This window comes from Tamandua tetradactyla, chromosome 5, assembly GCF_023851605.1.
Source record: "Tamandua tetradactyla isolate mTamTet1 chromosome 5, mTamTet1.pri, whole genome shotgun sequence".
In the NCBI taxonomy this organism is placed as follows: domain Eukaryota; kingdom Metazoa; phylum Chordata; class Mammalia; order Pilosa; family Myrmecophagidae; genus Tamandua; species Tamandua tetradactyla.
The window spans coordinates 126340571-126356625 of record NC_135331.1 but is presented as its reverse complement, the minus strand read 5'-3'; the positions used below and the strand labels follow the sequence as shown (position 1 = coordinate 126356625).

The following is a 16055-nucleotide window of genomic DNA, read 5'->3' as shown; positions in this document are numbered from 1 at the left end:
TTACAATGGATTTAATGAGGTCACACTAAGCGTAAAAGATTAATATATCCAAACATAAACATACAAACTGCCCTAAAAGGGGCAAAATACTGTGTGCTAAGAAATATTCATAGAATTTGTGAATTTTAGATAGAAAGAGAGATGTTAAATTTAGAGAGACGTTAAATTTAGAGGAGAGGTAAGATGCAGCCCTGAGGAATGACAAGAAGGGACTAATATATAGAAGTACATTAAGAGAAAGAAGAGAGAAATGTTCATATGTTTGAAAGATTAGTCACACAGATTCATGCAAATGTTTTACTTCTACCCCCGCCCTTGAGTTTCACTGGTTCCATACTACTTTTAAAATATATTTACATAGGAAGAAGTCCAAATACATCTTTATTAGATACTCCCTGTTCCCCAGTGGCACAAAATATACTACCAAGGACATTTTTCTAGTTTCAGATGCTCAGTTGAAGGTTAAACCTCTTCTGAATCTTTCCCTTATGTGGACTCAAGCTTTGCTAGAACAGAAGTGAAAAAAGGTTATTGTGATGTCACAGGTGCTCAACAAATATATGTTGAATGAATGGGGAATTGTGCGCCAGGCTACACAGTGCCCATACAAAAGTACACAGGGGAGTCTCTACCTTAAGGAACTGCTCACTGTTACAATCTGGAAAAAGCAAAGGTTCGAGAGTCTGTTTATAATCAGTCTCATTACAAAAAAGTATCTCAAAGTAATACTGGTAGGTAGGGGACTCAGGTATGTGTCCTAAGCCTATAGTTAATTAGCAGTGATTTTGGGTAAGCTACTTAGCATATCTGGGTCTCAGTTTTAAACTGAGCAAACAGGACATGAATCTCATTCTGGTTCCAAATATCCATGACTTAAATTTCTTTTGTTACTCACAAATAGCAAATGAATAAACAAATAAAATCAACGCTCACTACCCGTAAAGAGGAGCAAGTCCTTGCTGCCATTTTTGACTAAAAGTGAGATACAGCATGACCTTTACATGATCACCAATCCCAATAACCCTGAGGAAATCAAAGTAAAGATTATTTTTGTGGCAGCAAAAAGTAGAAGTATTTATAATTAGATGAAAGAACTCTTTCATAAGAATAACTACTGTTCATTGATAAAGACATCTGACATGATAGGAGAGAAAGAAAGGAGGGATAGCGGTTGGTATTAGTGGGTGGAGAGGAAAATAAAAGGAAAGAGAAAGGAGAGAGAAAAGGACTGTAAGAAAAACTGGGGGAAAAATCACGTGTAAATATAACTCTTTGTAATACTTCTAATTTACTTTATTACCTGACTGTTTGTCCTTTAAAGCTGTTTTACACATCTCAATGCGGGCAGAGTGATAAGGAACATAGCGATCCTGCAGAGATCCCACCAACACAACATTTTTGAAGTAATGAAGCCCTGTGAAAGGAAAATACAGAAGTAATTATAATGCAATAATTAACTAGATCAAAAACTATTATAATACAATATCAAATTGGACAGAAAATAAATTTATATCCTCAGCAGTAGTAATTTTATGATTTTTAAAGTATCTGATGAAATCTTTCTCTAAATTTCTATATATTCCCTATAAAAAGCAGATTCATTATATGTGGTATATTTGCTGATATAAGAAATGTTTGCACTGTTGTTTACGAAATGTTTTTTGTTTACAAACCCAGCAAGGTTTGTAGTGTGGTGATCCGACAATGGGGAAGAAATTAGGTGTGATGGACTAAGCGAGGTTCTTGAGCAAGCATTTCATGACATTCTTATTATCCAAAGGGTGTGCCTCAGTATTTAGGAATATTTTTCAAACAAAATTATCCTTTCTATAACAAACAAACAAAACATAAAACACCCTATATAAAATCACTGAGAGCTTGTTTATGCTTTAAGTTTTCATAAGACTTTCGTCTAATATTATTTATACTTATATAATATTATTTTTATTTTCTCTTTGAGGATGATATATATGCTTCGATTTTCTCAGTCCTAACAATAATATGTTGTGATCTATCCACACTTTTGCCAGGTTCCTCTTAATATCTTAATTTTTTTTTTTTTGTAAACCAGCTGAATTTAGGGCTTGTGACCTTGAAATACTGTTAAAATTAGCTCATATAAGTACTGAAACCATGTTCTTGACTTCTTTATTACTGGTAATGCTCTAAATTTGACTCAAACTAGTAAATTTTTTAAAAAAAGATGTGACTTCAGTAAAATACAACTCAATAAAGGCAATGAAGCAACACTGGGATATGTAATGTCTGGAATTTTTATTCTGGAACATCCTAGAATAAAACTGTATACTCTCATCTAAACACACAGCCCTTTCACTTGTACACTAGGCCTCAATCCCTCCTGTTTTTTCCAAGAGATGGCTCTAGTAGTTGTGCCCTTTCTCTCCTGAATCATTCATTTTCATTTTTGTATAGATCACTCCCCATCAATATATAAAAACACTATCATATCTCCCACCTTAAAAAAAATAAACTTGTGCCTCAACCCTACACAACTCGGCAATGATCACAACATTTCTTGGCACTATTTTATTGCAAAATCCTTCCAGAATTCTCTTTGTGATCTGTTTTCTCTTTTTCTTCCATTCTCTATTGAACCAACTCTTAAAAGGCTCTCTTCTTCATTATTCTTTAAATTGCACTTTCAAGTTCACCAATGACTTTGATGCTTGTAAGAATCTAATGACTAATTCCCAGACCTCATTTTATTTGACCAAATTTTAAACAAATGCCGTGAGGTGACCTGTATGTGCAGCCAAAAAAACAGTAGTTATTTCAGGACACTGTGTCTTCTACAAAAAATTAAAAATAAAAACTCAGAGATTACTGTTATCACTGATTCTGTAAACAACTTGAATATAAGGCAGCTTCTTTTCTAAGGGATAATCTTGGGAAAGAAAAAACTTTTATTCAGACATATATGACAATTTTTTCTTTAGAGAATTCCTGTATGTTTCTGCTTTCAACTATCATTTTTATATCCTGATCCCAAAATCTGAATTTCTAGACCAGTTCTCTTGCTAGATAACCTGACATGAAACCTTGTTCACCACTCCTAACACGAATTTCTATTTTTCTTTATAATTAGTCTACCTTCATTCTAGTATATTGGTCATCTTTAATGTCTCTCTAATTCCCCCATATTCAATTAAGTCATCAACGTCTGCCTGCTCCAGCCGTATAAAGTTTATTCCTTCCAATTTCCACTGCCAGGTCCCTATATATTCTGCAGTAAAGTCTCCCACTAGCATACTGCAGTTCTCCACTAACTGGTCTCAATGCTTCTAATCTCTCTTCTGAAAACCTCAGCATATTTGTTTCTCTTAGATTAAGGTTTGATTTTTTAGAAGCGTTTTAAATTTATTTATTATAATAACTTAAAAAAAAACTTCTGGAAAATTTCATGTCTATTATTAAATTTAAGTTACACAATACTTTTGGAAGGATCAAAACAGTGACCACATCTTTGATTTGTTCTAGTGTAAAGTACCAGACTAAGTTTTAAAGCATAAAATAAAATGTATGCCTTCCTCAAAAAATACTTCCTCAACCAGTATTAGCTCCAAAATATTTATAGCTAGGGCCCATTCAATTGAGCTAAGTAGCCTCTAACTTCAATACCTAATGCTGACTTTTGGTGGTAACTAGGAGCTTAGTCAAGAAAGATATAACCAGATAGGGAAGAAAAGACACACTTGGCTGGGAATCAGAAGACTGATTATTTTAATGTCTTACCTCAGAGAACACCAGTATATTTCAGAGCAGTATGGAAAGTAATGTTAATAAATATAAACAAATTATCAAAAGATTAAAGGAGAACTTTCTAATTGGTGTGTAGGATTACAGGTGGGTCCCGAAATTAACTTCCCTAGCACTCTCAGGTTCTGGATAGAGCTGGGAGCTGGAGTCCCCAGGTCAGCCTCGGCCAGAGAACAACCTGATTGGTTTACCACACAACTGTTTACCCTAGTGTGCTTTAAAACATAATCATTTGCTATTTGTGAACTGACATAAAAAGATGAGAAAAGATCATGGTTAGTGCTCTGTAATCACTAAAGAAAGAAATGTAAAATACCTAATTTTTCTCCAAATAATTAAAACAAAAATATATTGTGCTTACTGTCCAATACACAGGCTCTTAAATATGTGTTGATTGCCTGTTTAACAAGTTACATGCTCAAGAATTGCGTAAGAGGCTATTGAGAATGCCTGTTTTTCAAGAGTTTTGGATAGGTGACATGGCCTTTCTCTCACTTAAAAGAAAGTCTTTAAACATTTCCCCTTTACCATTTCCTCTTGCTTGCTTCCATCATCCATCAAGGACACAGCAGTTGTGCATTCCTTCCAAACTCTTTTTTAGTCATCGCACAAGATTTTCTTACTTTTACTTTTCAAAATATAAATGGATTATAGTATCTGGTACGCAAATTTTTATATGTATTGCCTTTTCCCCTGAATATTTTAGGAAAAGCGTTTCATGTCTTTAAACCATATGGACCTTATTCTTTTAACTATTCCATAGCATTTTATGGTTAAATTTTTTTTATCTCTTTTATTTCTGTACTTTACAAAGCATTTAAATTTAGTTTATAGTTTCTTTTAAGAATAGTTTTTCAACAAAAAAGTATCAGTACTAATACAGTATTTTTGCATGGAAGATTTACTTTTTATATGAGCCAAGAATCAAGTTAGTTAAATAGAATATGACCCTTTTGATCACACCAGTTTTAATAATTTCTTTTTCGGCTTCAATTCCTTGTCTAGAAGTGCTGGCTAGAAATATCAGAAACTTGACGTATATAGCATGGTAGGGCCCTGAGTTGCAAAGCTGGTAGGAATTACTGAAGTACTTCCCCTGAATTGAAGTCCAGCTAATAAAAATGTCTGAAGCCTTTATTTTTGGAATCTTAAATTCTAGGTTTATCTACTCTGAGCCCTACACCAATTCCACTTGCTGAAAGATTACCTGGTTAACTGGCCTGTGGATTGATACTTCACTCAGCCCCTTAACTATCTTATACTTTTATTCAAAAGTTACCTCTGATTTGGGAAAGTAACAAGATTTCTGCATGTATAGAACATAATGGTTTAATTAGAAAAATTTCTGAAATTTTACTTTTGTTCAAGATTACCCAGAAAAAAGATTAAAGTAAATCTTCAATATTCTCTGAACTATATTATAACATGAAATATATGAGCACAGTAATGGTAACTTTTATTTTCATTATCTTAGGTTTCCTGATACTTTTTGGCTACTCAGTTTTTCTGAGAATTTTAAAGAATTTTAAAGCAATTCATAGTGTATCATTTTATGTTTACTCTCTGGCATTGGCTAAAACAGTGGTTAACTGGGACTGATTTTGTACTCCAAGGGACACTTTTGGTTATCATGACTTGGAGGTGGAGTGTTGTCCTATTGGGATCTAGTAGGCAGAGGTCAGGGATGCTGCAGAACATTGTACAACATAGAGGGTAGCCTTGGATAACAAAGAATTATCCAACTCAAAAGGTTAATAATGGTGAGACTAAGAAACATGGGCTAAAGACTACCTTTTAAATTGACATATTCTAAACAATATTAAATTATTCTTACTTTTACTCATTTATTTTAAATATAATGTTAGCTGACTCTTCTCACACTTTCACAAACAAAATACGATGATTACTTAGATTTTTAAAAAAATGTGCCTGTGGATAAGCTAACTAAGATATTCATTTTAGGTGGTTAAGATTTTCATATGTTAATTATAAAATTATTTGTATCTTCATATTTTCCTGAAATCAGGAAAATGTTTAGTTACATAGGTCATTACTATAACAATGCAGATATGTGTGAGAACTTTCTACTTGATATTTTGAGAATATTCACAGTTTTGACAGTTGATCAAATAGTATTTAAATTAGTGTTTAATATTTAGAATTAAAGAACTTTGCTATCTGAATTTGTAAATATATATATATAAATGCTATTTACAAATCAAAAATGAAACCCATTATTACACACCTCTGTAATCTGCTGGAAAAAAAGATTATCTTGTGCCATAGTAGCACAGCAAAAGACTTCTCTAACCAGAATTCAATAACTGGTAAAGAGATTCTAAGAAGATGTCTTTAGGAGGATCTTAAAATAATGCTGCTTCGCTTTTGAAGGTTCAACAATGAATAGATTTTTATGAGGCTATTTTTGAGCCCTCATTATGTAATGCAAGAGGCCCATGATCCCTGTTCTCTGCTCTAGTAATATAATCTTCACACTGGTGTCATCTAATCTATATGTAACATACATTTGGCCTTCCACATCTCTAGTTCCTTCATCTTCTTCCCCTTGATATTCAAAGGCAAGCTGCTACAACGCCATAACTATACAGAAAAGGCAATTTCATACCTAATAAATATATCATTTCTAGAAAAATATAGTATTTCTCAATTACTTTAGAAATCATATAAAATATTTTAGTTTTTCAAATATTTTCTTCATTTTAAAATGAATAGTTCTCAATTAATGAAAGCATAACTAATATTCTATTGTTTCAAAAGGAAGACCCACTGAGGAGACTTTGTTTAAATTTAAAAAAGGAGGGAAAGGTAAAGATTTTACTTTAGGTTGGCTATTTTAGGGTTTGCAATAAGAATGGGGAAATGGCTTTTCAGAAGAAACAGATGTAAAAGACAGACCAGTGCATCCAAGGCTTCGCAGCTTTAGCAAAATAAAACATAAAAGATAATTTATCACTAGGGCTTTTGATTGTTTAAAAATACCTGAGACTAAAAGGCTGTGCTGAGAGGAAATTTATTGCCTTAAGTGCCTATATTAAAAAACAGGAAAGAGCAAAAATCAAGGCCTTAACTGTTCACCCCCAGGAACTTGAGAAAGAACAGCAAACTATCCCCAAAGCAAACAGAAGAGAAATAACAAAGATTAAAGCAGAGTTAAATGAATGGGAGAACAAAAGAACAATAGAAAGAATCAATAAAACCAAAAGTTGGTTCTTTGAGGAAATCAATAAAATTGATGGGCCTCTAACAAACCTGACAAAGAAAAAAAGAGAGAGGATGCAAATAAACAAAATTAGAAATGAGAAGGGCTTTGTTACCATAGACCCTGAAGAAATAAAAGGAATCATGAGAGGATACTATGTACAACTATATGCCAAAAACTAGACAACTTACATCAAATGGACAAACTTCTGGAAATACACAAACAAGTTACATTGACTCAGAAAGAAACAGATGATCTCAACAAACCAATCACAAGTAAAGAGATTCAATCAGTCATCAGAAATCACCTACAAAGAAAAGCCCAGGGCCAGACGGCTTCACAGGGGAATTTTACCAAACATTCTAAAAACAACTAACACCAATTCTGCTCAAATTTTTCCAAAAAATTGAGGAAAAAGGAACACTACATAACTAATTTTTGAGGCTAATAGCATTTTAATACCAAAAGTGGGTAAAGATACTACAAGAAAGGAAAACTACAGGCCATCTCCCTAATGAATATAGATGCAAAAATTCTCAACAAAATACTAGCAAACTGAATCCAAAACACATTAAAAGAAGTATACACCACAAGCAAGTGACGTTTAAACCAGGAATACAAGGATGGTTCAAAACAAGAAAGTCAATTAATATCATACAGCACATTAACAAACTGAAAGGTAAAAGTCACATGACCATCTTGATTGATGCTGAAAAAGCATTTGACAAAATTCACCATCCTTTTCTGATAAAAACACTCCAAAAGACAAGAATCAAGGTAATTACCTCAATATGATAAAGGGAATATACGAAAAACTGATAACCAGCATCGTATTCAATGGAGAGAGACTGAAAGTTTTCCCCATAAGATCAGGAATGAGACAAGGATGCCCTTTGTTACCATTACTATCCAACATTGTACTAGAAGTTCTAGCTAGAGCAACCAGGCAGGACAAAGAAATAAAAGGCATCCAAACTGGAAAGGAAGAAGTAAACCTTTCATTATTTGCAGATGACATGATACTATATTTGGAAAATCCTGAGAAATCGACAACAAAGTTACTTGAGCTAATAAATTCAGCAAGGTGGGCAGACATAAAATTAATGTGCAAAAATCAGTAATGTTTCTATAGACAAGCAATGATCTAACTGAGGGGTCAGTTAAGGAAAAAATTCCATTGAAAATATAAACTAAAAGAATCAAGTACTTAGGAATGAACTTAACAAGGGACATAAAGGATTTGTACACAGGAAACTATACAACTCTGCTAAAAGAAATCAAAGAAGATCTAAATAGGTGGAAAGACATTCCCTGCTCATGAATAGGAAGGTTATATAGTTAAGATGTCAATTCTACTCAAATTGATCCACAGATTCAATGCAGTACCAATCAAAATTCCAACAACCTACTTTGAAGACTTGAAAAAGCTAGTTACCAACTTCATTCGGAAGGGAAACAAATGCTGAATAGTAAAAGCATCCTAAAAAAAGAACCAAGTGGGAGGATTAACACTTCCTGACTTTAAAATTTATTATAAAGCCATAGTGGTCAAAAGAGCATGGTACTGGCACAAAGATAGAAGCACTGACCAATGGAATCAAATTGGGAACATAGAAATCGATCAACAAATCTATGATCAACTGATTTTGACAAGGTCCCCAAATCCACTGAACTAGAACAAAAGAAAAAGAGTCTATTCAATAAATGAGCATGGGAGAACTGGATGTCAATAGCCAAAAGAACGAAAGAAGACCCTTACCTAATACCCTACACAAAAATTAACTCAAAGTGGATCAAACACCTAAATATAAGAACTAGCACCATAAAGCTTCTAAAGGAAAATGTAGGGAAACATCTTTAAGACCTAGCAATAGGAGGTAGCTTCCTAAAATTTACACCCAAAGCACAAGCAACAAAAGAAAAAAAATAGATAAATGGGAATTCCTCAAAATCAAACGCTTCTGGGTGGGCCAAGGTGGCTCAGCAGGCAGAGTTCTTGCCTGCCATGCCAGAGATGCGGGTTTGGTTCCCGGTGCCCACCCTTGTAAAAGAAAAATAAATACATAAATAAATAATCAAATGCTTCTGCATTTCAAAAGACTTTCTCAAAAAGGTAAAGAGGCAGCCAACTCAATGGGAGAAAATATTTGGAAATCACACATCAGACAAATGTTTGATATCCTGTATTAATAAAGAAATCATACAACTCAGTAACAAAAGTACAAACAACCCAATTATAAAACAGGCTAAAGATATGAATAGACATTTCTTTGAAGAGCAAAAACAGTTGGCTAAAAAGCACATAAAGAGGCCTCTTTCGGCTGACACAGAAAGCAAACTCACTGCCCTCCCCCTCTTTAGATGGGACATGACTCCCAAGGGTGTGGACCTTCCTGGCAATGTGGGACAGAAATCCTAGAATGAGCTGGAACTCAGTATCAAGGGACTGGGAAAATCTTGACTAAAAGGGGGAAGAGCGAAATGAGACAAAGTGTTAGTGGCTGAGAGATTCCAAACAGAGTCGAGAGGTTATCCTGGAGGTTATTCTTTTGCATTAAATAGGTTATCACCTTGTTAGTCAAGCTGTAATGGAGAGGCTGGAAGGAACTGTCTGAAAATGTGGAGCTGTGCTCTGGTGACCATGTTTCTTGAAGATGATTGTATGATGATATGGCTGTCGCAGTGTGACTGTGTGGTTGTGAGAGCCTTGTGTCTGATGCTCCTTTTGTCTACCTTATTGATGGACAAGTAAAACATATAGATTAAAAATAAATAAATAAATAAATGGGGGAACAAATGTTAAAATAAATTTAGTAGATTGAAATGCTGGTGATTGGTGAAGGGGAGGGGTAAGGAGTAAAAAACAAAACAAAAAACAAAAAAAAAGCACATGGAGAGATTCCCTTCTTATGAGCTATATAGGGAAATGCAGATTCAAGACTACAATGAGATACCACCTCACACCTATAAGAATGGCTGCTATCAAACAGGAAACTATAAATGTTGGAGAGGATGTGGAGAAACCCGGACACTTATGCACTGCTGGTGGAAATGTATAATGGTATAGCTGCTATGGAAGACAGTTTGGTGGTTCCTTAGGAAACTAAATATCGAGTTGCCCTATGACCCAGCAATAGCATTACTTGGTATACACCCAGAAGATCTGTAAGCAGTGACACAAACAGACATTTGCACACAGATGTTCACAGCACTATTCACAATCACCAAAAATGCAAACAATCCAAATGCTCATCAATAGATGAGTAGATTAACAAAATGTGGTATATACATAATGATGGAATATTATGCAGAAGATGAAATGACGTCCTGAAGCATATGACAAGATGGATGAGCCTTGAGGACATAATGCTGAGTGAAATAAGCCAGACAGATACTGCATGACTCTACTTTTATGGCCATGGTAAAGGTAAAATTGGAGGATTATAAAACAGAATATAGGGGACTTAGAGATACACAGAAGCTAGAGATGGGTGAAACGGTCAGCTAATGAGGTTGAACTCCAATGTAAGGGAATAGGTTGGAGTGAAGGCGATTCTCTTGTGGGTCTATAAGTAATATAACCATATTGAAGTTGAACATGATTTAAAGGGGTTGTATGGACCTATGTGTCCCATTGATTAAGACTAGAAATGTAAATAAGTTCTTGAAAGAACTACTTCAAAGGTATGATTCATGTACAAAGAGTGTTGAAGTCCAGGGTACAGAGGGAAAACTGTTACTGCATGCTATGGGTTATGTTTAACAGGAAAACATCAGCAGTACCACAGCAACAGCCCGGGGGAGGGAGGTGTTAAGAGGAGGTTTAGATTTCCTTTTTAGTGAGGATGTGTTTATTGATTATCTTTCTCTTGGAAACAATGAAATTATCTAAAATTGAGAGTGTTGATGGACTGTGGCCTTTGGGCATTATACATGATGCCTAATGAATACAGGTGGCTGAAGGATACACTGAGAAGTAGATTGGTGAATGATGGCGTATACATATGATCGAATATTGTGCTGCTATGAAAAGGAACAACTTCATTCCTTCAAACGAAGTCGTGAAGCATGCAACGATGTGAATGAACCTGTGGGACACAAGCCAGAAATGAAAGAACAATTATTGCATGGTCTCCTTTTGAAAATGTTTATAAGAAAACAGGGGCCTAGACTGTAAACTCTTAGAGCAGACACATTTAGTCTGGAGTGGTAATTATTATTTCTGGATTTTGAGAGGATGTTTTATATATATATAAGCTGTTATTTGAAAGATAAGAATGAAGCCAATCAGGTTGGGATTAAGGTAATTCAGAATACAGGGGTAAGGAAGACATTGCCTATGTTTTAGAACCAAACCTACTCTTTGAGAGCAGGAAAGAAAGGATTATTTTGTCCAGAACTTAAATTTTCTGTAGTACAGCATCTAACTCAATCTATCTGGATAGCTCATTCTGAAAAAGTGAAATGCAGGCAGGCCAGAATAACAATGAGGGCCTTTAATCCTACATAGCTTAATGTAATGTCTGGATGCATTTAGGATATATTAAGCAGATAATCAATGTCCCTTGAAGCATGGGAGAAAAAATATGGAACTATTAAACTTTTACCACCAGGGAAACCTGATACTGTATCAAACATTAAGGACACCCAAATCAATAGGCCAAGCCCTTGATCTTAAAGTTTGCTCTTATGAACCTTATATATGTAATGGAAAAGCTTAACCTACCTATAGGTATGCCTAAGAACTACTTCTGGAGGACCTCTTTAATTGCTCAGATGTGACCTCACTCTCTCTAAGCCCAACTCTGCAAATGAAATCATTGCCCTCCCCACTACGTGGGACATGACATCCAGGGGTGAATATCTTTCTGGCTGCATGGGAGATGACCCCCAGGGACAAGTCTAGCCTTTGCGCCGTGGCATCAGCAATGCAATCCTGACCAAAAAGGGGAAAAGAAGTGTAACAAATAAGGTATCAGTGGCTGAGAGAATTCAAATAGAGTCAAGAGGCTACTCTAGAGGTCACTCTTATGCAAGCTTCAGTTACACGTTGCTACCTATCTTATCTTGCCAAACCCCAACCAAAACCATTCCAGCGAATCTTAAAGAACACCCAGGGCAACATATAAAATTTTACAAAGGTTCCATGCACTAGGGTAACTTTTCAGAAATCTGCAACCTCAAGATGGTTGGACAAGAGTCCTGAAACCTAAAGGGGCCAGTTTCTCCAGAACATCAGCTAAACCCATCTCCCTTCCCTATCTTATAGAAAGCCCCTTTCAACATGAAAAAGTTAGAATGGGCATAGCTCAAATACCCCTAAAGTGTGGGAGAAAGATCAAAGGTGATGGTGGAGTTATACAGAGAAGGTAGGGCTTAACAAATGAGTATGATTGCTAAATCATTATACTGATATTTCTTTTAGTCTGCTGTATCTTAGAGCAGCTAGAAGTAAAAACCTAAAATTGCGGAATTGTAACCCATACAAAACTCTAAAATGTGGTCTATACTAATGTGGCGATGTGCTTTGAAATTTCTTGGTTTTTTGTATACAGTTATTTTTCACACACAAAAAAATGTCGATTGTGATGGTTAAAAACACTCCTTCTTAGCCTCCAATGTTCTGGAGCAAAGAGAGGGAAAAATCTGAGATGATGGTATGGTAGGCCATGACAAACTCTGAGATCTATCCTTAACTACTTGTTGAACAGTGTTTTGAAAATCATTGCTTTTTTCTTTCTTTGCTTTGTATATATGTCATATTATACAATAAAAAAGTTAAAAATACCCAAGAGTAGCAAATTGCTTAAGCAAATTGATTAAGCAAAGTGCTCATTTGTTTTATATTTTCCTCCTACACTTACTTATTTTTCTCATGTGAAGCCATATATTTGGTTTTGTGAATAAACTATATGCATATATTCAAGTGCAGCAATTTCCTAGAAATTGACTATAATTTTTCACAATTCACCAGATGACAAAAAAAGATAAAACTATTATAAGAGAGACTTGCTCCAATCCCCATGATAGAAGTATACTAATTTAAAAAGATCAATTGATAAATATTTGTTGATATTTACAATTAGAAGTGGCTTCTAATATCTTGGAAAATCTACATTAATGGTTCATCACAACATGGTTTGATAATAGCTTAATGAACTGCAAGCAAGTCACTGAACCTTTCTGTGCTTCAGTGTGTTCACGTGAAATGGGGGCAATAGGTGTTAAATGAGCTAATATGTATAATGTGCTTAAACGGTACCTGGTGTGTGATAAATACTGAATGTGCTAGCTATTATTATTTTTCCTTTATTTCAGTATTAACTAATGTATCATTTATGACTATTAGGAAACAGTGCTCTTTCATGTTATTTTCCAATATGAATAATAACTCCTATCAGGTGTATGCTAATAAATTCATAAATGGGTACAAGGTAGAATACTTAAAACATAAAAACAATTTTAATAAGTCATCTAATTTTTATAGCTAGTGATACTGATGTTTAGATGAGCTGATTCTTAAGAGAGTTCTATTAAAAAAATCCTCTAAAATGGACATACATTATTAGTGTGAAAGCCAATTTCTATAATCTATAATAGTATTATTTTAGTTCAGGCACTTCTTCATTAGGAGTTATTACTACCCTCTAACATTTATTGAGTTTGTGTTATACAGAATGCTAATTGCTTTACATATATTATTTCATTTAATCCAATTTAAATATTGTGAGTTAGATACTACTATTCCCATTTTACAAATGATGAAACTGAAGTTTATTTAGATTAAGAAACCTGCTCAAGGAGAAGTTTATTTGGTACAAAATTTATTTTTTGGGTAGTACATTTCCTGGTTTAACTTGTGTGGTCAAATTAGTTGAACACCATAAGTACAGGGAATCTTGAACAGGACATAAGATTTTGTTGGTTTGTCCAGGTTAGTATGATTCACTGATAAATCCCAGAGTGATCTGAACAGTGAAAAAAGAAGTACTTGCAGGGTCCCCTAAGGGGAATGAGGAGAAAGAGGGAAAGATTCAACTTCTCCATTTGGAGAATTTCTGATATCCTCTCAAGCAGTGGGAACAATCAAATCAATACGCTGAGCCCCCAGTCTTGGGGTCTGCCCTGTGGTAGTTAGGTTCAGGCCAACTTGGCCAGGTGATGATGCCTAGTTCTGTTGCTGTGGACATAAACCATTGGCATGTGGAGCTCATCTGTCACTGACCGCCATCTGTGGTTGGCTAGGGAGAGTGCCTGCTGCAATGAATGATGTTTGATTTAATTGTCTGGATGCTTAAATGAGAAAGCTCATAACGGCACAGCCCAAGCAGCTCAGCATACCTCATCTCCGCACTCGCAAGGAATCACTCTGGGGAAAGCTGGAGGAACCCAGAAGTCTGGAGAGAAGGCCAGCAGAGCGCCCTGTGGCTTCCCGTGTAAGAGAGAACCTCAGATGAAAGTTAGCTGCCTTTCCTCTGAAAAACTACATGTTTTTAACTAAATAAATCCCCCTTTTATTAAAAGCCAATCCATCTTAGTTGTGTTGCATTCTGGTAGCCTTGGCAGACTAGAATAGCCCTTATGAAACTTATTCCTACAAAGGATAGGTTAGGCCTATTTAAAATTAGGCCAAACAGTCACCCCCAGAGAACCTCTTTCATTGCTCAGATGTGGCCTCTTTCTCTAAGCCCACATGGCAAGTTAACCCACTGCCCTCCATGTGGGACATGACTCCCAGGGGTGTGAATCTTCTTGGCAATGTGGGACAGAAATTCCAGGATGGGCTGGGACCTGGCATCAAGGGATTGAGAAAGCCTTCTAGACCAAAAGGGGAAGAGAGAAATGAGAAAAAATAAAGTGTCAGTGGCTCAGAGATTTCAAACAAGAGTTGAGAGGTTATCCTAGAGGTTATTATGTATTATACAGATGTTCCTTTTCAGTTTATGGTGTATTTGAGGGGCTAAAGGGAAGTACCTGAAACTGTAGAGCTGTGCTCCAGTAGCTGTGTTTCTTAAAGATGACTGTATGAAGACATAACGTTTACAAGGTGACTGTGTGATCGTGAAAGCCTTGTGTCTGATATTCCCTTTATCTAGGGTATGGACAGATGAGCAAAAAATATGGATAAAAAAATAACAAATAATAGGGGAACAAAAGTTAAAATATATTGGGTGGATGGAAATACTAGTGGTCAATGAAAGGGAGGGTAATGGGTATGGTATGTACGAGTTTTTCCTTTTTCTTTTTCTGGAGTGATGTAAATGTTCTAAAAAATGATCTTGGTGATAAATATACAGCGGCGTGATGATATTGGGAGCCACCGATTGTACACCATGTGTTTGTATGCTGTTTCATCAATAAAAATATTTAAAAAAAAAGAAACCTCCTTAAGGCCGTATAACCAGCCAGTACATGAGCTAGGACTAATACCTTTGCGTGACTTATAAATCTGGCTCCTAACTAGAGTTAGGCTGGTACAACCACAGGGAAAGTAAGTTCTGCCATGCATTTCTTTTTTTTTTTCACACAGGCAGGCACTGGAATTTGAACCCGGGTCTCTGGCATGGGAGGTGAGAACTCTGCCTGCTGAGCCACCAAGTTCCACCCTCTACCGTGTATTTTAAGGCAAATAATAAATTAATAACTTGAATGCAGAAGTTTTAAATTGATTCTTAAGAAAAAACTCAAAGTACAAAATATATCTATTCAGATGTGTAGAGGTTACTGTTTATAGATTAGAATAGTAAAATTTTACAGTGAAACTTTGTTCAGCATTTTTATTTTCTTATGCTGCTATTATTACTATTAAACGTTATTTAGTATAACATAGTATAAATACACAGACCCAAGAGAACATTTCTATCCAGTTTTGTCTTTTATATTATTTCCTAAGTGTTCAGCAACAATGATACTCCACAGCTATACACAATGGTTCTAACTGGTGTCAGCTTCTCGCATGAGAACTATATTCAATATTCAATTTTGTATCTTGTAATTTTATGAATCAAGTATGTATCTCTGTATACCATAAGCAACTTGCCATTGCTGCTGGGTATTC

General features: G+C 35.2%; 1 protein-coding gene and 1 long non-coding RNA gene across 9 annotated transcripts in view; one reads left to right on the top strand and one right to left on the bottom strand.

Moving 5' to 3' along the window:
• Positions 1 to 16055, bottom strand: part of FAM135A (family with sequence similarity 135 member A) — a 133033-nt gene that overhangs the window by 2148 nt on the left and 114830 nt on the right. For all 8 annotated transcript variants that reach the window (XM_077162193.1, XM_077162194.1, XM_077162199.1 and 5 more), the window contains one exon: positions 1301 to 1414. In XM_077162193.1, coding sequence (XP_077018308.1) covers positions 1301 to 1414 — 114 coding nt within the window. The remainder of the gene's footprint in view (positions 1 to 1300; positions 1415 to 16055) is intronic.
• LOC143684835 (uncharacterized) lies at positions 572 to 15647 on the top strand. Its single transcript, XR_013176193.1, has 3 exons — positions 572 to 673; positions 1322 to 1435; positions 15528 to 15647. It is a non-coding gene; the product is annotated as an uncharacterized LOC143684835 (long non-coding RNA).